Consider the following 24894-nt stretch of genomic DNA (forward strand, 5'->3'; position numbering starts at 1 on the left):
ATTTACATTCACTCTCAGCAAAACCGAGGGGTTGTACACTTAACCCGGATGCACACCTGACCGTCCAGAGACGTTTGTGTCCTTGCTTGGACAGTAGGACTTAGTACTTGTAGGGACTGGCATGATGTTTGTTTAACATTATCTAACTCCTCTGAGGAGTGCTTCATTTACCTGATTCCATCCATCAGAAACAACAGAGTAGTTATGGGAATGGTCCTTTGGGACAGGTAGACCTGGGTCTGGATTATGAATTTGCCACTCAATAACTATGTGACTTTAGGCAACTTCCTCAGTCTTTTTGAGACTTAATTTATTTAGTAGGGATATTTATGGGTCATCATGAGTACTGAATGAGAACATATGTGAAGTGTTACAGCATCATATGAGCCAAAAGCTATTCTGTTAAGTGTCTTGGTTATAGTATAATCAGAATAGTAGATGCTATCCACCATGCATTTAGTATAAATAAATTATACTAAAGTTACAATGGTGTCAGTGAGGAGTTATAGACACATCTAATACATCCTTTCATTTTAATAAAATTTATTCTTGATCAAACTGCATATCAGGAGACAACTAAGTATCATATAAATGAAAAAACTGAAAGCCCTTTGAGAGAAAGGTAAATTTATTTAAAAAAAAAAAAAAAAAAAGTACGACTTGTCTCCTCAGCCCATCCTTGTAAGTCAATCAGCTCATAGGACATTTGACATCTGTCAAATTAACTGTCATCTGACAGATGGGATACAAGGATTTCCCCAGTTTCTGGTAGGGGCAAAATGTAAAAGTATTGAAACATTAAGGGAATTGTGTGGGCAAGGAGTTGTAGAAAGTCATTGTTTGTAAAGTAAACTAGGTTTTTCACTTAAGAGAGAGGGTTTACTCTACTATTTCAAAATATGCCTAACTACAGGAGGTAGTAAGGATGAGTCACTCTGGAATCTTTGTTTTCGCTGTCTCACTGTAAACTGCCCTGTACTTGGAGTGGTTTGTCAACCTCTTCACCTCTGAAAAATTGGTACTTCCCTGTGGGAAACTGAGCTGGGGCTTTCATGTTGTCTTTGTCATATTTAATATGCTCCCGCCTCTCTTGTTGAGGCTAACCAAATAGACTACCCAAGACAGGGAAGATCAGCATCACTTTCTGGCCAAGTTACCACCCAGCCTCCTGGTTTCGGTTCTCTATTTGGGCACCTTCCTCCTCTATCTTGCAGCACTGACTTACGCTGATGTGAGGGTCATTGCCAAAGGAGTGGGACTAAGTAGCGGTGAGACCCATGAAGAGTCAAGAGAAATGTGGGTAAAACTCCCACACCTAAAGAAGAATGGCTTCCAAATTTCTCTAAGGGATGAGAAATAAACTCAGAATGATTACAGAATGTGAGAAGATCCACTATGTCAGACCCCTGGGAATCTCTATATTTACTTTTAATACCACAGTTCCTAACTATTGATTTACAACCTTTGTTGTGCTTTTTAAAATCTTTAGTGCTGTGCATATTACCTGATTCCAATTAAATTCTTGTGCCAGGTAGATATTATTTCAAGGAATAGGAAGTTGAAGTATAAAACCAGAGAGGAAATAAAGGCAAGTTTAGGATTTGGACCCTGTATAAGATTTTTCTCATCAACTATAATACATAAAATTGAAAACTTTAAGTAACCCATTGTTTATGTTCAAACCTAAAGTCATTTATAGAACTATTTAAGATAAATTCTGGCTGGAGCACTTGTTGAACAGTTTGTGACTTTCTTGCCTTGTGACAATATGGAATGTGTAACAGACCTCTTTCATAGAGCTGAGAATAATCAATTCACATGTTACTTCTTTGTGTTTTGGTGGTGTTTGTTTATTTATTTTTGTAGAGACAATGTCTTATATAGCCCTGGCTGGCCTAGAACGCATTATGTAAAAAACCAGGCTGGCCTTGAACCTCCCTTTGATCCTGGTGCCCTGCCTCAAGAGTGCTGGGATCAAAGGAGTGTGACATACTCCCAAAAGATACTTTTAAAGGCCAATAACACACTTTCCTAGACATCTTTGCTTTTCCATCACTAGTAGTGGTGGTTAATAGTCTCTTTCCAAAGAAAGAAAATTAATTGCTTTTCTGTAAGATCCCTGCTAATACGGTAACATCTAGCTAGATCAAATAGAGCTGGCTACCACCCTGTGAAGCATAGCAGCTCACTTCCTGTTTACCTACTGTAGTGTGCAGTACTTTCATAGACATAAATTGCTTCCATTTTTTGGACCCTTACATTCACTTCAGAATTACACACTTCATCAATTTCTCAATGTTAATTAAGGTTAGCTGCTATTTCTTAGCACTCCCTGCTGGTGTTAATTTGTTAGTGTAGAAATACAGACATATATTTGAGTTATTTTTATATATTAGATTATCATATTTGGTACATTAGAAATAAAATTACAGTTTTTTAAAGTAGAGTGTGATGGGTCATGCCTTGTAAACCCAGAAGTTGGAAAACCAGGTGAGAGGATTGCCATGAGTTGGAGCCCAGTCTAGGCTACACAACAAGACCGTGCCTCAAAGAAAGAAAAAGGCAAAGGCAGGCAGTATTTGTGCCATGCTGATAAGGAAAGAAAATAATGGCTTATGTGGATGATTTGTGCCTATGTATTAGTTTTCATTTTAAAATGTAACGAACCTACACACTGTTTGCTCTTTTTCATCGGTTTAGTAATTATGATTTTTTTTGGTAGTTTGGGGGGGGGAGGATTTCACATTTTAAAGAAAATAACCTGAAATATTATATAAAACCGAAATCTGACACTTTATAGATTCAGGAAATTTGTGTTAACATTAACATTTCCTGCAATGTTCACATCTATAATAATTTTGAATTAAAGGTTTTAAGGGTATTGAGAGGTATAAAGTTCAGGCATATCTGACTGCATTTTGAATAAATAAGCTTCATATGTTCACAGAAAATCTGTGGTTTAGATTTGTTCAGGTTTGCCTGTTTTATATGTAAAATGTTACAGTTGGTGTTATTAGATACAGTATAAACAGATTCAACTCTCAGTCTTCTGAGGCTTAGCCAAAGCAGACAGAAAACTGATTCTGAATAGGTAATGATGAGTTATCCAAGAGCAAACATAGAGAAGCAACATAATGTTAATACATAATGGTATTTCTTTCTGTTTTGGTTTTTGTTTGTTTGCTTAATTATTTGTTTATACATAATGTTATAGTGCATGCCCTTAGTCCCAGCACTTGGGAGGCAGAGGCAGGCAGGTCTGTGTGAATTCAAGGCCAGCCTGATCTACATAGTGAGTTCCAGGACAGCCAGGGCTACATAGAGAGACCCTGCCTCAAAAATAAATAAACAAATGAATAAATAAATTTTCAACTTTATTATTAAAAAAAAATAAGTTGCAAAGAAATAAACACCATACACCAAAGTTAACCTGACTCAAAAGACTATACAACTCAATGAACTTCTATACAATTAGATTATCCATTTGAAATGGAAGCTATGAAGTTTCACATTGGATTTTATACTTCAGTATCAAATATATTTTTGTGCAGTATCCACTACCAAAACTAAAAAACCCATGTCAGAGTTAGAACTAGAAAGCACTTAGCTTTGTGTCCCTTTTCATAATTTGTATCCCTCACCTGCACTCAGTCCTTTCTTACCCGATAGCCCTTCTCTTTTCTACATGTTCTACTGTACCCATAGATACATATATTTGCATATTACTGGCAATATAAGGGGAATGATGTTTTTTTTTCTTTCTGAGATTGTATGACCTCACTTTATAATACATTCAAAGTCCACCCATTTTCCTGCAAATTTTATAATTACATTTTTCTTTAGAACTGAATAGTATTTCATTTTTTAGATCAAATTTTCTTCCAGTTCTTTGCTCTAGTGAATAAGTCAGCAGTAAACATGGGGTTGCAAATATCTCTATGAAAGGCTGTGGAGTTCTGGGTATGTGCCCAGGAGTGAAACAGCAGGATTATATAGTACTTCTATTTTTAATTATTTGAGAAATTTCCAAGCTGATTTCCACAATGGCTGTACTAATTTGCATCTCCTCCACCAATAACTCTTTCTCACCACATCCTCTCCAACATTTGTCAGATTTATTGATGATAGCCATTCTCACTGGAGTTAAGATGGTAGTTTATAAATTTTCATTTCCCTGATGGCTAAGGACATTAAACAGTTTAAAAATAGTTATTGGTTATTTTTCTTTCTAAGTTTTTTGAAACAGGGTTTCTCTGTGTAGTTTTGATGCCTGTCTTGGATCTCACTCTGTAGACCAGGCTGGCTTCAAACTCACCACCTGGTTCTGCTTCCCGAGTGCTGGGATTAAAAGCATGTACTACCACCACCACCTGGCTTTGTGTTTCTTCCCCCCCCCCCCCCTCCTTGGAGCTGAGGACCCAACCCAGAGCCTTGTGCTTGCACTCTACCACTGAACTAAATCCCCAACCTCTGTGTTTCTTTAAGAAGTGTCTATTCAGTTTATTTACCCATTTGCTGATTGGCTTTTGTAGTTCCTTGGTATTTAACTTTTATGTACTTGTTTGTAAATTCTAGATATTAGCCCTTTGTTTGAAGTGTAATTGGTAATAATTTTCTGCCATTCTGTAGGCTGTTTGCTCTGTTGATTAAGTATTTCTTTGACAGTTTTTAAATATGCTTATAGGCCAGGTAAAAAGAACCACTATTGAGGGAGAAAGTGTACAAATTAAAACAAGTGGATTGGGGACCATTGGAAGGGTATAGTGGCCTGCCTGTAATTCAAGCCTGGAAGGTAGAAGTGGGGAGGGGGGGATCCTCAAAGCAAGCTGGCCAGGAAGACAAGCCATATCTTTTAGCACTATGCTTGATTCAAAGACTTTTACTCAGTGAATATGGTGGAAGAGTGATCAGGTGTATCCCCAATATCAGCATCACCCATGCACATACAAAACATGCATATACACCACACACATGAAAAATAAAAAACAAGAAAACGAAATGAGAGAGAGTAAGATGAGTATATAGAACAAAAGGTTGACTTTACAAATGAAGTTGGGAAGAAGAAGAAAGGAAAACTGCATTTTATCTCCAGTGCTCTGGCTACTACTGCACCTGGGGAGGTCTCTGAAGTGGAGTCAAATAGTGAGTTTGATATCACGTTCATCTTACAGAAAAATACATTTAATACATTATGAGCAGTCAATATTGAGAATATTCATTAAGAAGTAAGTGTCTCATGGGAATTCAGTGTACAAAAATTTTATTTCTAGTTGGAAGGAAGAGTAATGGAAGACATTAGAGGAGGTAAGAGTTTATGCTGCCCATTGAAGGTTGCATATTAATGTAATGATGGTTGGCAATTTATAGTCAGCATGAAGAAGCAGTAAATTCTGAGATGAGGTGAAAGAAAGTGGTACCAAGTACCTCTGATTCCTTTAAAAAATTAAGATGTATTATATGATTTCCAGATCCTTTTTCCCTTAGTCATTCTCAGAATTACAGAGTTCCATTTTTATAGACTTTAATTCACTCATCATTACCATTAGCTTACTAGAATGTGTAAAGCAACTTGCTGTGTTCATGCATTGTGCTTGTATCCAGTTAACTCTCTTTTTTTTATTGGAATTGATCCAAAACTCCTTTATTCTGCTGTGTGTGTGTGCATGTGTGCTTACACATGAGTATGCAGGTAGGGTTCCCAGATATGCGCATGTGAATGGCAGAGCAGGATATTAAGTTTCTTCCTCTGTTGCTTTCTCCCTTGTTGCAATGAGAAGGGTGTCTCACGGAACTGGAAGCTTGTGTGGCTAGGTTGTCTGGCCAGCTCTCCTGCTCTACCTGTGTCCATCCTCAGTGATAGGGTTTCAAGCACACGCACATGGCTTTTCTCCTGATGGTTGAGAATTCAAACTTACACTTGTAGAACAGGTGCTCTTACTCACCGAGTGGTCCCAGCCCTGAATCCTGTCCTTTTTCACTAATTATTTTCATACAAATGACCTCTCCTATGACAATATCAAGATCTTTTTAGTTTTAGTAAACGAAAAAGCCAAAGTGGTTTAGTTATATAAGCCAGTGTACATTTATGAAATATCACCCCAAAAGTTTTTGCTATAAGAAGTTGCTGATAAATAGTGAGTTCTTCATTCTGTACTATATATAGTGATGTAGCTAGTGGCTGTGTGACCCTATCCCTAGGGAGATGAGATAAGAAAAAAAGACCTACTTAACCCAGATAGGGAACTAGCAACAAACCGAAGTAAAGATAATATCAAGTCCAACTTGATAAGGCAGTGAGTTTGAATTACAGGGGTAGGAGTGAGGAGTTAGTTACTGGAGCAGAAATGACTCAGAGACAGCTGTATCACTAAAGCCCACCCCAATGTAAGTGAGACTTAGGAACGCTGGAAACCTAGCATTTCCTACAACAATTTGCAGGCAGCTGGACAGTTTGGAGAGCGTTTCTTGGGCAGCACAGCTTGTCTGAGTGTCTCTTGGCAGTGTTTACTGCTTATATAAACCTGCAGGGGGAAGAGCCAAGTATGTCTGGGTCCGTTTCAGGGACTTCTTGAAGCTTCTGGGTTGTTTAATACCTGAGTCCTAACATGCGTCCCTGAGGGATGGAATGTATCAACTCAGAGGAAATTGCTGTACAATGCTGGTATTAACATATTGTGTTCACAAAGAATAACCAGACATCATTTTCTCTAACATAAAGAAAAGGATCCTGAAAGACTTGGACATTAGTGATATAGCTGTTTTTCTTTCGTAATTTTAAGAACTTGATGCCTTTCAGCCTGCATCTTGGAAACATTTCTAGATGAAATTCTCAACAAACCAAACCAGTGTCATTACAGATTTCAGATTCAGGACTACCTTCCCTTTGAACTGAGATTTTATGTAGGGGTTATTTTTAGTATTCTTTTCTCTTTTGTCATTTTTAATATTAGCGTAGTGTTTATTGCATATTTTACTTGTGAACTACATTCTTCATTGGCAGGGGTGGTGCTTACAAGTCCCAAAGTAGAAATTCCAACACTAGTATTGATTGGAGTGCTTTTATAGTAAAATTTTAAATAAGAGGAAATTTTATGACAACAGTTCTCAACCTGTGGGTCATGACCCCTTTGGCAAATCTTTATCTCCAAAAATATTTATATTATGATTCATAACAGTAGCAAAATTAGTTATGAAGCAGCAATGAAAATAATTTTATGGTTGGGGATCACCACATGTGGGGAACTGTATTAAAGGTCACAGCATTAGGAAGGTTGAGAACCACATTGCTCTGTGGGTTACTGAAAGTGGCTGAAGAGCTTCTAGAGAGTCTTGGGAGCAGAGTTAAACGTAGATTATTATGCTGTTCTTTTCTTCTAAAACCAGACATCAAATACCTGTGAGAGGAAGATAGTCCTTCTTCTAGTGCTTAATTGATAGGTATCGGTCAAAACATACTGTTTCTATTACATATTGAGAAATTTGCCTTGGTTCTATCCATGTGCACCTGAAGAAAGAAGCAAAGGAGCTATAATTACTGAACCTTGGAGAATGGCAGCACTGGTGTGGAGGTGCACACCTTTAATCCCAGCAGGTGGGAGGCAGAGGCAGGCAGAACTTTGAGTTTGAAGCCAGGCTGGTCTGCACAGCCATTTCTAAGACAGCCAGAACAAAGAGAGATCCTGTCTCCAAATAAACAAACAAATAATAATAATGGCACTGAATTTTGATTGTACATTTATAGTAAATGATTGAGAAAGAAACTCATCCTTTTGCCAAAGATACACAAGTGATGAGATACACCAGTAACAAACTTAAAATTTTAGCAGTCGTCTCCATTTTAGTCATTACTAATTAAAATATTTAGGGGTGGGGGATTTACCTCAGTTTTAGAGCGCTTGCCTAGCAAGCGCAAGGCCCTGGGTTCGATCCTCAGCTCCATATATATATATAACACTGAGAAGATTTGTGGGCACAAATCATCAGAGATTGTAACTTTCTCCTTCTCCCTTAAAGGGTAGCTTAGCTTCATGTCATTTTTCCCAACAGGAATAAACGAATTTTATATATATATATATAAAAGAAATTTCCAACCATGTTATACTTTACAACTTGCTTGAAGCAAAAATCTAGACTCCACTGCTCTTTCAATTAAATCCAGTATACAGTAGCCTAGTCTAGAGTATTGGCAGCAGAAATTGGGAGTCAAATTTAATGAGCCATTGCTGGTGGGGGTGAGAAGATTGTGAGGGAGTAAAAATAAGAAAGGAAGACTGAAATCTGAAAAGAATACTTGTGTTGGTGTAGGGCTGGGGATGTGATGCCATTCTTAGAGTAGGGACTGCCCAGAAGAGAAGTCCAAGATAAAGGGATGTATTTCAGCTATGAAAATGTTACATTCAGGATGTCCTGTAGTATTTGAAGGGGAAGGTACAAGCAGCTAAGAAAAGCAGTAAGTTCCTGAGGAAAGAAAGAATCCTGTGCATGAAGGTCCTACATAAGGAGCTCTTTGAGGAAGAGTGAAATAAGTTGAAAGAAAGATAATCACAGAACCCTGCTTCACTATTGAAAGGATTAGTAGATGAATAGGAGCCCCATACCACTTCCTGGTGTCCAGCAGCTACAACTGATATTTAAATTTCAATTACATGCAATTAAGAATTCAGTCCTTGGTCACACACTGACATGCTTGGTAGGTTCATTTAGTCATGGATAGTGAGTGATAGTTAGTGTCACTAAGGTTGAGTAAGCCATGCCTTCATTTCATTTGGTTGAGGAATTTTAAAATTTCCTCCCTGATTGCTTTGGTGACCCTACATACACTCAAGAAAGAGTGCATTGTCGTGTCATGGTTTATGCCTATAATCCCAACCTTCAGAAGTGGAGGCTGGAAGAGCAGGAGTTCAAGGCTATCCTCAGCTATTCAGCAAGTTTAAAGCCAACCTGACCTACAAGAGACAAACCAGAAAGGTAATATATTGTGTAGTTTCCGTGTACTTGTGTAGTTTCCATAGTTTTTCTTGCTATTGATTGTTTTATTTCAGTTTGATTGAATAAGACATAAGAAATTACTTTAGTTCCTTTTTTATTTGTTAAGACTTACCTTGTGGCCTAAGGAAGGAATATTGTGTACATATCTGTTAAGACTATTTGATTTATGATGTAGTTTAAGTCTAAAGTTTTTTACCTTTTAGATTAGACAACCTATTTAAAGATGAGAATTGAGTATTAAAGTCACCCATGTTTGTTTTGTCAGTGTCTGCCACCTTTTCTACCCATTAGTGTTTATTTGATAAATTTGGGAGCTTCTGTATTTGATGCATGTATGTTTACAATTGGGTCTTCTTGATGGGATGTTCCTTTAGCTAGCAGGTAGTGGCTTTTTTTATAATTCTGGTTTGAAGTCCACTTTATCATATATTTCTTGTCTTTCTTTTTTTTCTTTTTGGTTTTTCGAGACAGGGTTTCTCTGTGTAGTTTTGAAGCCTGTCCTGGATCTCGCTCTGTAAACCAGGCTGGCCTTGAACTCACAGAGACCCACCTGGCTCTGCCTCTTGGGTGCTGGGATTAAAGGCGTGGGCCACTGCCGCCGACCACTTTATCATATTTCAGAGCAGCTTCTACCAAGCTTATTGTTTACTTTTATTCACTTGATTAGTTGGCTTCTGTACTGTAATTCTCAGTCTATATCTAACTGATATGTTTCTTGACAATAACAGTCTGATCTAGTTTTGTAATCTGGTCAGCCAGTCTGTCAGTGAGTTGGGACCATTTACATGTAAGTTGATACTGAGAAAGGTTAACTAGTTTTGTTGGTGTTTTTCTGGTTGGTTGAGTTATTTGTTGTTTTCTTTCTCCCTGCTAGTAGAGGTTTTCTGGTTTACTATGTATCTTTTTTCCTTCTCTGTGTAACATTTCTTTAAGTGGTTTCTACAGTGCTGCTTGATTGACATAACTGCCTTAGTTTGTGCTTATTCTGAAATATCCTTATATTTTTGCCCATCTTAAAGAATAGCTTTGTGCTATATAGTAGTCTTAGCTAGCAGTTAATTGACTTTAAAGAGATGAAATATGCCACTACATCCTTCCCTGGCTTTTTGGTTGCTTTCAAGATATCAGATATTATTCTGATATCTTTGTCTTTGTAGGTAAGTTGGCATTTTCCCCTTTAATTTTAAACCGTTTGCTTTGTATTTTAGGCATTTGACTATAATCCGTTGTGGTGTGATATTTCTCTTTCCATTTCTATTTCAGGCTCTAAATGTCTTTTACATTTGAATGCCTACTTCTTTCTCTTGATTGAGGAATTTCTGCTGTAATTTTATAAATGAGATGGTCTGCCTTTAGTTTCCATCCTAGTTCCTCCCTGTAGGCTTGGTCTCTTACTAGTTTCCCGGGGTTGTTGGATGTGGTTAGTATGCCCACCACACATGTGCATGCCACACGATGTTTAAATAGGTAGTGTTTCTTCAGTCCTCTCCTCCATTCTTAATCTTTCTTCTGCCTGCTTAAGTCTACTGGTAATATTTTCCACTGGTTTTTTATTTGGTTCATTCAGTTTTTCACTTCTGATCATTTTTTTCTGTTTTCTCAGAGTGTCAATTTCTTGCTGAAAATGTTCCCATGTTGCTTACTTTTTCTTGCACACTGCTAATGTTTTCTCCCATACTGCTCAGTTTCCCATCTGTTTTGCTGAGTTTTTCCTCTGTGCTGCCAACTCTCCCGAAGACTGGACTAAATTTGACTGTGTGGTTGTGTCCTCCTCAAAGTCATTGCTCATTTTTACTAGTGAACTTTTGAAACTGCTTATTTCAGTATCTTGGAATTTGGTATTGAGTTATGATCTTTTAGAGAAGTAATGGTGCCTTGCTTTTCCCTAGTTTGTGTGTTTCTGGGTTGTGATTTGTGTATCTATTGTCTTGGACATCTCTTCCGGTTTTATTTTGGAGTCTTATTGTGTAGCCTACTCTGAGGAATCAATCTTCAGTATCATTCAGTGAGAAAAAAAAAACTTAAAATAGCAACATCAGACTGTACGAGAGACAGAAATACACTTCAGACTCAGTTAATGCCCACCCGTCTATAACCGAAGAGCATAAACTAAATGAAACTAACTTAGAATGTACTAAAAATTATTTAGTATAAATATGAAAATACAAATGAGTAAAATAAGGAAGGAGCCCAGGAAAGGGATGAAGGTAGAATAGAGAAAAAGTTAAGTAAGCACAAAGAGGAGTGGAGAAGAATGTTATGGGCAGGGAATCCGAGAAGAGAAGATGAGGAATGAACAATAGTGACAAAATCCCCAAAGTAAGGTAAGGTAAAAATGCCACTAAAATAGTAAGAGGGCAAAATGGAAACATGGGACAGCGGAAGAAAGGAATTGAGGAGAGAAAAACCGCCCAGCAGCGAGGGAAACTCTACAAAGAATATTAGAAGAGTACATGAGATGAAATATAAAATAAAGCATTTAGAATTGATGGTGCAAAAATATTGGTAAGAATATAGTAAAAAGGAAAAAGGAAGTACAGAGGGAAAGAGATGAGGGTACTGGGTCCTCTGAAACTGAAGACAGCCAGTTTCATGTATGGGGAGAAGGTCAGGTGAACTTTGTCCTTGTCTGTTGTGTGGCTTATACTGGGGCTGAGCCCAAGCTGGACAGTATCTGATAAGAATTGTTTTCTCTTTACTGGTTTCCCTTCTTTCATACCAGTGGCCCATGTGGTCCACTTAGCTCTGTAATCTGTGGATTGGGTGAGTTCTACCACCTTCTAGAAACTTTGCAATTCTTAGCCCCTGAGGTTTGAAGTGTCTCCCCACTGGTTTGGTAGTGTGGGAAGCCACAGCAGTAGGTGGTGGACTTGTCGTTTTACTTTGAAGACCTAGGTAGTAATCACTTGTTGTAAGCATGCAGTTGTGGGTATCAAACCTCTGGAGCTTCAGGGTTTTGGGACTCTACAGCAATGAATGGCAGCTGGGTGGCCCCAGAAATTGGCTTCCCTCATGGAACTCAGGCTAAGGGATATCAAACTCTAGGGTTATGTTCAGTTATGTGATCCAACTCCCTTTTCTGGCCTCTGTGGGTACTGCATGTATGTGGTAGGCATGTGTCCATACACTCATACACAGTAAATAAAAAGTAAATAAATCCTCAAGAAGTAGGTAGTGTAAATAGGATAACCTTTGAGATAGACTCAAAAGGCCCCCATTTCTGACACCTTATGTCTCCTAATGGCCCCAGTTTACTCCATTTATTGGTTCATGACTTAGGCAGTATTTTTGCAAATATGCATTGGATTCCTTGGAACATCTGGGGGAGAATGTGGGGAAGACTTAATCGCAGTCTGAATTTAGTTACTATGTGGTTATATAGTGGAAATACTACTATGTATTTTTCCTCTTATTTATAAAGCAGGGTCAATCACTTATTTTTTAATGGCCCTTTTCAGTTTTGCCTGTCTCTAAATGTCATATAAATAAAAGCATTGAACTTGCTGCTTTGGAGTTTCTCCTCTTAACCAGGCATGCAGACTGGAGATTCATCTGTATTGTGTGTTTGTTGGTTCAGTTTTACTTCTCCTGCTGCCCACCAAATTTTCAAGAAGTACAAAATGTAGTTTTGTAGTAAAGAGAGGTATAGATGTATTGCTTCTGTATTCAAGGGGTGGGAACAAGAGGCAGAGTGGTCCAGCAACTGAAAACAAAAGGATGCTGAAGTGCAGTGCAGAGGTTAGTGCTGTGGTCTGCTGATACAGGAAGGAAACTTTCGTACATTGTTGGTCCTTCCTTGCTGGCTCAAAGGGAGAACTGGAGCTTCATGAGAGACAAGGACTCTTCACTTCACAAAAATCTACATTCCCCTCTGATGGGCCTGTGCCCTGTAACTGGTGCTGTACGTGGGCTCATCTCTGTCACAGCCTTCATTCTGTATTTTTTCTTTTTCGGTCTGTTTTTTCTCCGGGTGACTGTGTTTATGAATGAGACTGGCATGTATTTTCTTTCTTATACTTATCTTTGCCAGGTTATGGTATCTAGGTTATGCTGACTTCAGTAAATGAGACGGGATGTGTTTTCATGTTTTGTTTTGTTGTTACTGTTCTCTGGGGAAACGTGTTAATTATTCATTGAAGTTTTGGAACCATTCCTTGGTAAAATTATCTAGGCATTGTGTTCTCTTTGGGGGAGTTTTTTGTTTGTTTACCTACTAATTCAGTTTCTTTAAATATTGTGAGACTCTTATATATTCTATTTCTTCTAGAGTCAGTCTTGATAAATTCTGTTTTCTGGAGAGTTATCCATTTCTAAGTTTCAGTTTTATTAATGTGAAGTGGTTTATGAAGTCCTGTTATTATCTGTGTATGTATACATGAGTGGAGTCAGGGCAGCCTCAGGTGACAGTCGTTACCTCCAACCGTGTTTGAGAAGGGGTCTCTTGTTCAATGGTGGTCATGTCATGATAGCTAGCCTACAAGCTTCCAAGGATTCTTGCTGTGCCTCCTCCTCCTATCAGGGTTACAGACATGTACTACTATGTCTGGTTTTTAGGTGGCTTCTGGGGAGCCAAACTCAGGTCTTTAGGCCTGCAGAGCGAATGCTTTACCCACTGCGTCTCCCGGCCTGCAGCAGTGGTGACGTCTTTTCTGCTGTCCTTAAATGGTTTGCTTGCTTCCTCCAAGTTCTCTTGCTTCATCTTGCCAGAAACTTACATTTGTTTTTTTTGGCATTGAAAAATACAGGGTTTCCTCCATGTAGCTTTGTGCCTTTCCTAGAACTCACTCCGTAGCCCAGGCTGCTGGCCTCAAACTCACAGAGATCCGCCTGCCTCTGCCTCCCGAGTGCTGGGATTAAAGGCGTGTGCCACCACCGCCCGGCCCAGAAACTTATATTTGTATGATTCCTTTGAAAGAATCAAGCTGATATTTTTCTGTTGTGTGTTGTTTTCCCAGTTCCATTAAGTATTGGTCCTGCTTTTATCAGTCTTCTATTTGCTTCAGATTAATTTGTTTCTCAGTGCTTTGATCTTTTTCTGTAGCATTTGACAGATTAAACTACCCTATCCTACCCTTAGCTCTTGGAGACACTAGGATAAGGATTCCCTACCTCGATGCTTTCTAATTGTCTGTTTGTCTTCAACCTGTTTTTCTCTGTATGTGTTATTAAATAGCTTTGGATACAAGTTACAAAGACTCAGCTTGGTAATAACTATTCTACAGAATCTTTGGCTCTGGCCTGTCATTTCTTGATGCACTCTAGACTACTTTGGTGTTTTTTTCAGCATCTCCAGACCCTCATGTGTTTAATAACAATCATGACCTTTAGGTGTTTAATAATAATCATCTTATATGATTCATTGGCCAAGAACTCAGTGAATAAACTCCTCTGTTTCTTTTTTCCCAGTGTTCCGGTTCTCCCAAGCATGTAAACCCAAGTATTACTTGGTTTTGCCTCTGAGCATCACTGTCTTCTCAAAACATCTCATACTCAAATTCAGTTGGGCTGTATTTGTCTATCCAATCACCTTTCTCTGTAGTATAGTTCAGCAAGAATGGTTTCTCTGTAATACCTTTCTTCTACTCTCATCTCACAATGTTATAGCTATCTTACTAAAGAAATTATCAGCCTTTGCACCTTACATTTCTATATATAGTTGAGTGGTTGTCTAAATGTCTTCTATTCTTGTATTGATGGTCAGTCAGTTACAGATACAAAAAAAAAAAAAAAAAAAAAAAAAGTGAAGACTCAGAAAAGCAAAGTTTATTATTCTCACAGGTCCTGGAGACAGGAGACACACATGACACTCCTGGAAAAAAGTAGTCAGAAGTTTAAAAAAAAAAAAAAAAACGGAAGGGAGGGAAAAGTTTAGACCACCATTTTCAATAGGAAATACAAGGCAGGGCAGGATGAACAATCTAGAGTTGATTAGTTTGAACCATTTATGCTAAATATTCACTGAGGCTGGGAGAGCCAGTCTCTTCTCAGCTAGAAAAGTTTTTGCAGATGCCAACACATCCTAATATTTTTATGGATTAAAATATTTACAGTACACCTACCATATACCTTTATCCCATCTCCTCAAGAGGCAAAGGCATATCAATTAAACAGAATTAAATGTAGTCTGCTGTACCCAGGATGCTGGAAATCAGTCTTCATATTATTTGATGCTTTGCAATTTATAAGGAATTTTCTGTCATTTAAAATGGGAACTGAATGTAGATTTAGTGTATAGGATTTGAATGGACTCTATGGAAATAGGATATGTAATGTTAACATTGGCACTGTTTTAGAATTAGTGGAGCTGCTTGTGGTGGCAGACATTTTAATCTCAGCACTTGGGAAACTAAGGTATGAAAGTCATGAGCTTGAGGCTAGCCTGGGCTCTGTGAGACCCTGTGTCAAAACCAAAGGGCGGGAGAAAAGATATAGACAGGAATATTTTGATATTGAAATTGTTACAGCTATTTTATTTATATAAAGGGTGACTTAACTATCAAACTGCTTCTCATTAAAGTCTTTGCATCAGTAGTAAATCCTTCTTGCTCCTCACAAAGTAACCAGTAAATTTCTCTTGTTTAAGTAGGACAATAAAAGAGAGCCCAAGACCCTCTCTTGGGTAGTCTCTACCATCCTTTCAAACAGTAAAAATGATCTCTTCCTTAAAGTCATCATAAATGCCATGCCAGTTTCAGCCCTGGTTGCTCCAATCACTGTATCTGTGTGTTCAATAACTCTTAGAATTGTCAGTCATTTTTATTTTTGTGTCTGCTTTTTAAGCATTGTTGGTGTTACATGCTTGTCCTACCTTTTGAAGAGAAGTCTCTTGTCTTAGTTGCTTCTCTATTGCCATCCTAAAACACCATAACCAAAGCAACTTACTGAATAAAGTTTGATGGGGAGCATGGCGGCAGGCAGGCATGATGCTAGAGCAGTAGCTGAGAGCTCACATTCTGAGACAACTACCACAACCATGAGGCAGAAAGGGCTAACAGGGAATGACATGGAATTTTAATGACATCAAGTATTCAAATATATGAGACAAAGGGGGCCATTTTCATTCAAACCACAACTCTATTTTATTATATTTCCTTTTATTTTTAGTTATAATTTTCTTTATTCTAGAGAATTTCAATAGTAAAATATTTTCCTATTTCCCTCCGTCAGCTCCCCTCATATCTCCTAACATGTCCTCATCTTAACTTCATGACTTGTTTGTTTGTTTTTTGTTTTGATAACCCACTTAGTCCAATTAGTGTTACCCTTATGTGTATGGGTTTGGGGTCATCCCACTGGAGCACAGGAAACCTATTAGGAACAGCCTCAAAATAGATTGGTTCTCCCTTTTACAGCAACTACTAACTGCCAGTGACTCCTCATTAAGGGATGGAGTGTGGATGTTACTTCCTCATTGTGCTAGAATTTTGGCTGGTTTGATTTTTGTGGAGGTCTTAAGGAAGTAGCTACAGATGCTGTGAGTTCATGAGTACCTTAGGCATTTCACATCCGGAAAACAACATTTCATAGCACTTCTCTCCATATTCTGGCTCTTTTCTGACTCCTCTTCCATGGTGTTCTGTTTCCTTTTTTCCGAATCTCTTCTCTCTGAAGATATTTAGAAAAGTGACTATTCAAAACAAGTTCCTAATGGATGCTGGTAACTGGAAGTTGAGTCCTTTGCTTCATTTGAATTTATTTCACTTAATAGTTATTTTGCTTGCTTTCCAGGCACACAAACGAATGGCCTGGACTTTCAGAAACAGCCTGTGCCTGTTGGAGGAGCAATCTCAACAGCCCAGGCCCAGGCTTTCCTTGGACATCTCCACCAGGTAGACTGTTTTGCCCAGCCGTAGCTGAGAATGCTTTTTAAAGGAGACATAAAATGCTAAGGACGCTATTTCAATCATGTGTAACTATCCTGCTGAATGATTCATATAGAATTAATAGTTTTTGCATAGTGTGAACAAAAGACTATTTTGTTGGGTTAGTATTGTGTGTGCACGTGAGCTTGAGTCTGTGATGGCTGAGCGACACTAGGAAATCACCAGTTACCACTGCCCGAAACCGTTGTCATGTAGGGACTGCTCAGACCCTTGCCTGACTGTAACATCTTAGTTTCAGATTTAAAAACGAGTTTTAACTTAACCACCCGACACCACCTAATTTCCCCCATCTAAAACAGAACATGAGTCCTGTTCTTTTAATTTACTTACTGCTCTTCATCAAAGTGCCACTGGACCACCAAACCACTTTTTAAATAAAAGAGGTGCAATTCTAGGCACTACCCTCAAGTTTTTTGGAGTTGTGTTGTTGTTATTGTCGTTTGGGGTGGGTGGGGCAGGTTCAAGACTACTCTGCTGTCTCTGTGCAACAGTCCTGGCTGTCCTAGCACTCACTCTGTAGACCAGGCTGGTCTCTAATTCGGAGATCCTCCTGACTCGGCCTCCTGAGTGCTGGGATTAAAGGCGTGCGCTGAAATGAAGCAAGGTTGTAATGATTTGGAAGTCGTCGTCTGTGTGCAGCTAGTTGCCTGGACCCTTGGACTTTGCTGTCTACTGAGTACTTGCCGTGCCGCCCTTCCACTCCAGTCTTCATTTGTTCTAGTCTGGCTTGTCATCTCTCTTCTCCCTTCTCAGTCTTTCTTCATTTTCAAGACATTAACCTTTAGGACTATAAGTTATTCAGAGACAACCAACTCCTAAATAAATAAATAAATACTTAATTTTTTAAAAAACTTAACATTTTTTAAGAGTACAAATCGGGAAGTTTCTCAGTTTGAGCTTGTCTGCTTTCTTGTTGTGATTAGATTTTATTTTTAGATTCAAGTTATCCATTTTTGGTAGGATTGCAACATAAGAAATACAGTCTTCCCAGTGTTTGTAACACAAGGCAGATCTCATTACTGGTAGCATTGATTGTTCAGCCTGATCGTTTGCTTGCCAGGTAGCCCTCCTTGTGAAGTTGCTATTGTGCCCTTTGTAAATTCTCACCATCTATGGAGAAGAAGTATCTGACTCCTGTTTTGCCCATTAGTTAGGTGATCTGTTGACGACCCTTTTCTAAATCTGATTGCTCTCACAGTTGCCAAATGATGACTTTCTAATTGCATGTGTATCCTTACTTAAATATGACTAGGATTTGAAATATGAATATTAAATATTAAGACAAATTTTTCCTGTATGACTTATAAGATAGATTCTCTTAACTAGTTTTTTTTGTGTTTATAATGATAAAAAACAGTACATGTTGATTGTTTTTATGTGTTCTTTAAAACAATATGAAAGGTATGTTAGGTTTTCAGAACCTAAGCAGACTTTGACTACAAATAGGGTTTTTTGGGTTTTTTTGTTGTTGTTTTTTGGGGGAGCTGAGGATCGAACCCAAGGCCTTGCACTTGCTAGGCAAGAACTCTACTACCACTGAGCTGAATCCCCAACCCCCAAATAGAGTTTTAAATAAGAAGCACCCATCAAGTGTCAGTGTGGCTTACCTGATAGTGCTCATTTAGTGATGATGCTAATTTAGAAGAAATTTCTGCAGTTTTGAGTTAGGGTGTGGGGAACTGTGAGCTTGTATGGGAAGTTCTTTGTTTTTGTTTTTGTTTGGGGTTTGTTTTTTTGTTTGTTTGTTTGTTGTTGTTTCGAGACAGGGTTTCTCTGTGTAGTTTTGCGCCTTTCCTGGAACTCACTTTGTAGACCAGGCTGGCCTCAAACTCACAGAGATCCACCTGCCTCTGCCTCCATTAAAGGCATGCGCCACCACTGCCACCACCCGGTGATAGAGGGTCAGGGCGGGAAAAGGAAAAGACAGGAATGACATGGGACCCACACCCGGCAGGAAGTTTTAACCCCATAAAATATATATTTGTATGTTCAATTCTAATGCAGTGGTATACACTTAGTATTTGAAATATTTCTTGATGTCACCCTCTAGTGATGAATGACAATGTTTTAGATTATTATGTCCGTTGATTACTTTCCACCTAGGTCCAACTCACTGGGACAAGTTTACAGGCTGCTGCTCAATCTTTAAACATTCAGGTAAGTTGGAATATGAGCACATAGGTCGCATCTTCTATTAATTTTTCTGTAATTTCCTATAATGAGCACATAATTTAGAATAGGAACTACTTGGGATTGTTACTATTTATTAATTTTATTATTGCTATATTTTTATTGCTGAATCCAGATGGTAATAATTGTCATTAATGAAAATCACCTTAATCTGCTACTGTATGTGAGCCAGAGGTGGACAAATAAAGTTCACTTTCAGAATTTTAGAATGAAGTTCAGGAACACATACTGAACACCAAATCAAATAGCTTCTGAAGTATCCTTCTTTTTCCTAGACTGCTCACCAGTTTTCATGAAACACTGGACAGAGAATTGGGGAACTTGGGTTTTGAAGTCTCATTGTACCAATAACTAGGTGTATGACCTTTGGCAAGTCACAGCCTCCTGGGACTCAGTTTTGCTTACCTGCATTTAAATAAAGACATTGGTAGCATTGTAAGTGCTCTTCTCTGATCTAAACAGAAGTAACATTAAAGAGCACTGGAGTCATCGCCTGGTGATTAAGAATTACAGAGGATTCCAGCTTAGTTCCCATATCAGGACTCTCAGAACCATGTGTGAATACAACTCCAGGACATCTGACACCCTCTTCTATACACATGTGCGCATACACACCAACAGACAGACACACCAAACACACGCACGCACACACATAATTTAAAATAATAATAAATTTTTATTTAAAAAAATAAGCAAGACATTGCTGGTCAGATAGTCGAAATTATAAAACCATCATACAGAAGATTCAAGGCTCAAGTATTTTACACAACTCTGTAATGTTTCAGTCATCCTTTTCTTGTAGTGTTTAGGAAACAATCAGGAGGGAAAAACAGTATTCTAGAAGATTGATTTTAGTGCTGCTAAAGACTAAAGAATTTGGGTTGAACATTCTATGAAACCTTGTGGAATATGGACCTAGTAACTCATGGAAACAAGGAGAGAAAAGGAGATAATGTGACCCTCCTTTCTGAGGGAGAGGAGGCAGAAAATTGCTTTGGTTGCCATGGTAAACTTAACATCCCTTAGAGAGATGTTGGCAAACAGGCTGTATCTCCAGTTCAGAATGTTTACAGTCCTGCACTGTAATTATCTTTCAGTGACTGGCAGAATTCATCAGAGCTTTTATGTTAATTAGCTTTGCTGCAGTCTCCCAAACAGGTGCTGGGAAATATGCAAATCTATGCAGAACTTTAATACTCTGTATAACCACTTTTAATTACCATAAAAAATTTTCTCTCTCCCTTTAAGGCCTATAAATTCTTCACTATATCATTTTCCTTCAAGCTTGTACATTGCTTGATGGAAGATGCTGTATTTAGAGTTCTTTTAAAATAGTAGATAAAAAGTTCTGTGTGTCAATTAATTGAATTATAAGATAGTATATGAAGAAATTTGAGACTCGGTCACAGGGTATATGTCAGATTGTTAGTTTGAAGAGTCTAATAATAAAAATGATTTGAAAATCATTTTCCTTTTCTCTTCATTGCCTGAATTGGGGATTTGAGGTTGTGAAAGATTTTGTTGATTTGTGGAGGACCAATTTAATTTTTCTTTTAAAAATTTATAATTACAATTTTTCTGAGATTAGAATTAAAAAGTTGTAAAAGTACATAAGTAGAAAGAAAAGATAGGTAAGAAAGGAAAAAAGAAAGCCCAAAACTCAAAATTTGAACAGCACATATTTTAAATAATTCTTGGATTTTTAGAGTCAGAAGTACATTTCTTTTCATCACCTATTTGAGTTATTTTGTTTCCTATCCAACCTCACTCCAGTCTAAATCTAGTGAGGAATCGGGGGATCCGCAGCAGCCAAGCCAGCCTCCTCAGCAGCCGTCCGTGCAGTCAGCCATCCCCCAGACCCAGCTAATGCTGGCTGGGGGCCAGATAACTGGGGTAAGTTCCCACTGAGAAAACGATAGTGACCTTCCTCTGTGTCTGAACAGCTGATGGTTCGCATCTCATTAAAACTGTTCGCCGAAGCTGCCACTAGTGTGGCACTGTTGTATCTTTAAGGAACTTCCTGGGTGCAGAAGCTCTGTAACAAGAATTACCTTTGTTGGGCTGGAGAGATGGCTCAGAGGTTAAGAGCACTGACTGCTCTTTCAGAGGTCCTGAGTTCAATTCCCAGCAACCACATGGTGGCTCACAGCCATCTGTAATGAGATCTGATGCCCTCTTCTGCATGTAAATAAATAAATAAATCTTAAAAAAGAATTATCTTTGTCATTATTTGGCAAGATTTCTTTTGTTACAGCTGCAGATGTTCAGATGTTTGCAGAGTAAACTGCAAACTTTTCCTTTTTTCTTTTCTTTCTTCCTTCCTTTTTTTTTTTTTTTTTTAAATTTCTTTTGGCTTTTCAAGGCCAGGTTTCTCTGTCTATCTATCTTTGGCTGTCCTGGAACTCACTCTGTAGACAAGGCTGGCCTTGAACTCACAGAGATCTGCCTGCCTCTGCAGTGCTGGGATTAAAGACCACCACACTGGGCTCTAAACTTTTTAACCCACATTAAAAAATGGTGTTACTTCATTGTGTAAGCGGAAGTTTTCCTCCTGCCTGCCTATTCCCAAATACTTGACAGTCACTTCGTAAATAATTGACTTTGAGGCTTAATATTACTTATAAATGCTTGGCCAGTAGCTCAGACTTATTACTAACAAGCTCTTACACTTAAATTAACCCATAATTCTTATCTATGTTTAGCCACGTGGTTTGGTACCTTTTCTCAGTGTGGCATTCTCATCTTGCTTCCTCTGCGTTTGACTCCGCCTTCCTCTACCCAGCATTCTTAGTTTGGTCACCCTGCTTACACTGCCTGGTTACTGGTTACTACTGGTCACTGTTTTATTAAACCAATTCAAGTGACAACTCTTGACAGCATACAAGAGAATTGTTCCACAACATCATTGTGCAAGGTAATCGCGTGGCAAAATTGGAGTTGTGTTATTGCAGGATAGTTAAAAGAGTGGACTAATACTCTAAAAGAAAAACATTTTCTTGAAGTGACTTTGTAATATCCTAAAATAAAACATGTGGTCTCAGAGCCTGGCTGTGTAATTACTAATTACTAAAGGACTATACTTTATCTCCCTGTACCTCAAATTTCCTTCTTCTAAGTGGAGGTATTAATAATATCTGTTTTAAGTACCATTGCGATTTATATAAATCTCTTAAAACAGTGTTTGGCTTGTAGCTGTCAATAAATGTCACTTATTTTTACTGGTAACGAATTGTCCTCCATGACTGTTAAACTTATAACTATTTAGCGATTTCTGTTCTAAACTATTATTTGAAGTAATTTCTCAATGTTGGAAGCTTAACGTATTATCTTTTGTGAGGAGAGTGGTAAGAAAGAAACTAATCAATTCACATCATAACCTTCAGAATTTTTTATAATTTCAGCTAGTGTGAACATTTATAATATTCCATCACTATAGATTAATGTATTTACCTGTATTATGTAAGATACATTATATACACACATTTTGAAGACTATTGCATTTTTGAATAGTTTTGCTTTGGTTCTTGTGTTTCTAATGCACAGATTGTTTGGATAAATGAGATCGTGATAGGTCAGAAGGCATGGTGTGCTGCTAAATGACTGTTGAGATATAGGTATTACCTTACTTGTTTGATCAGAACATGTCATTGAAAGAAAGGCCCAGCACACTTACTATGTAAGCATTTTTGAAATGCTATATTATGAGGTTTGTTCTAAATATATTTCTTGCTTTACTGTAAGGGTTCAGGTTTTGAACACTTGTGTCTAAGATAGTAACAACACTTAGGATTTCAGGTTCATGTACCTTGAAGATTTATTAAATCTGGGCATCTAGATTCATTTTCATTTAGAAGAGTGGCCCTCACCACCTGTCTCCTATAGGTAATGAGTTGGAAACTGAAGATCAGGTGAAGGGAGATCCTAGAAGGGGATTTAGAAAGGAAAGAAGTGCAGCTCGTGGTTTTTAGTCACATCTTAAGACATCATGGAAATGGTGAAATATGGTGGGGATTCTAGCTAATGCGGAGCAGCTGGGCCTGATCAGTTCTCTTCCTGGTCATATCCAGCAGCCTTTTGTCCCTCATCTGACTAGTCACTTGCTATTGGGTGTAAATTTCTTTGCATATCCTGTCAGCATTGATTCTTTGTTTTTTTGTGTAGTCGTTAATTACCTTTCCTGCCAAAATGATTTTTCAAGTTTAAAGTGGAGACTACTAGCTCTGCTAGTACTAATAGTTTGTCAGTGGTGAACAGTTTAACTGCGTATTAGTAATGTGAAAATGAGTAGTGAGAACCCAATACCACTTGAGTTACCTGTGTGAAAGCAGTTTTCTTGCATCACAGGCCCTATTCTTGAAGGATTCCCTTGTTTGTTCTTACTTTAGCTCACTTTGACACCGGCCCAGCAGCAGCTACTCCTACAGCAGGCCCAGGCCCAGGCCCAGCTCCTGGCTGCTGCGGTGCAGCAGCACTCCGCCAGTCAACAGCACAGTGCTGCTGGGGCCACCATCTCAGCCTCTGCTGCCACACCCATGACCCAGATCCCCCTGTCTCAGCCCATACAGATTGCACAGGTGAGTAAGGCACAAGGTCACAGTGACAGCAAGCAAGTAATAAATGGAAAAACTTTACTGAATACTGTTAGCCTTTTGCTTATTACTGTGGATCTTCAAAAACCCAAGGAACTCTAGATCAAGGAGGCATTATCCTCCTTCATGAGTCAAAAACAATCCACTTGTGCGCTTATTTGAGTTGATACTACAAATATATAGCTGATTATTTGGATAACTGAGTTTATGTTAAGCAACAGTTCTTGAGTAAGTAGCTGGCATATTTATGAGGCAAGGGATTACTGTATTTATCTTAATTAGCTAAGAGTAGCAGGAAAGAATTCTGTCATTTGCTCTATGGTAAATGTTGCCACTCTTTGAGAAACACAGAATGTCCTCTTTCTGCTGTGGAGTGATTAGGACCATTGAGAATTGCAGAAAAATGTTACAGGGTTTCAGTTTTCACATTTTAGAGTAAAATATCCAAAGATACTAAAAATTTACTTAAAGAGTCATAAAGAATGGGACCAAAAAGGAAAATAAGTGAAATCCTTTATCTCAAGGAAATGAAAGGGAGTGTGAGAAGTTATATATGACATATATGAAGAAGTCTTAAGAACTAAGCAGTTGCCCCTGTCTCCAGAAGAGAAGGGAGGTGCATTTAAGCTGTAACATCAGTTTGACTAGATACTTAAGATGGATTAGACTCATCTTTATTACTGTGTGGACAGTCTGTAGCAAGGTAGTGTTTTGATTTGGACCATTTTCTTCATGAAATAAATTATTTTAGCAAGTGAACCTTATCTGAGACTTTATCTGAAATTGATAAAAATATGATGGTTTTGTACCTAACAGATTTCTCAATTGAGTTTGATAAGCTGGTGTCAAATTTCAGGAATTAGTCTTTTAATTTATTGATAGAAATTTGGATATAACACTCTCAATTTTTACTTCATAGAGAAAAATTGGGTCAAATATTTAAAAGTCTCTCTCTCTCTCTCTTTTTTTTTTTTTTGGTTTTTCGAGACAGGGTTTCTCTATGTAGTTTTGGAGCCTGTCCTGGATCTCGCTCTGTAGACCAGGCTGGCCTTGAACTCACAGAGATCCTCCTGGCTCTGCCTGTCAAGTGCTGGGATTAAAGGCATGTGCCACCGACACCCAGCTATTTAAAGCCTTTTAAAGTCCATGTTGGTCTTTGTTTAGACCAGATCTAAAGGAACAGAACTTACAGAGTGAATACATATTAAAAGGGAAATTATTAGAGTAACGTATAGGCTGTGGTC

The 24894-nt window shown here is 38.2% G+C and overlaps 1 protein-coding gene across 2 annotated transcripts in view; it reads left to right on the forward strand.

Moving 5' to 3' along the window:
• Pou2f1 (POU class 2 homeobox 1) overlaps nt 1-24894 on the forward strand; it is a 144137-nt gene that overhangs the window by 74918 nt on the left and 44325 nt on the right. For both annotated transcript variants that reach the window (XM_036202508.1, XM_036202507.1), the window contains exons 3-6: nt 16717-16817; nt 18975-19028; nt 20835-20954; nt 23447-23635. In XM_036202508.1, the coding sequence (XP_036058401.1) occupies nt 16717-16817; nt 18975-19028; nt 20835-20954; nt 23447-23635 (464 nt within the window). The remainder of the gene's footprint in view (nt 1-16716; nt 16818-18974; nt 19029-20834; nt 20955-23446; nt 23636-24894) is intronic.

Source organism: Onychomys torridus, chromosome 11, assembly GCF_903995425.1.
Source record: "Onychomys torridus chromosome 11, mOncTor1.1, whole genome shotgun sequence".
NCBI lineage: Eukaryota > Metazoa > Chordata > Mammalia > Rodentia > Cricetidae > Onychomys > Onychomys torridus.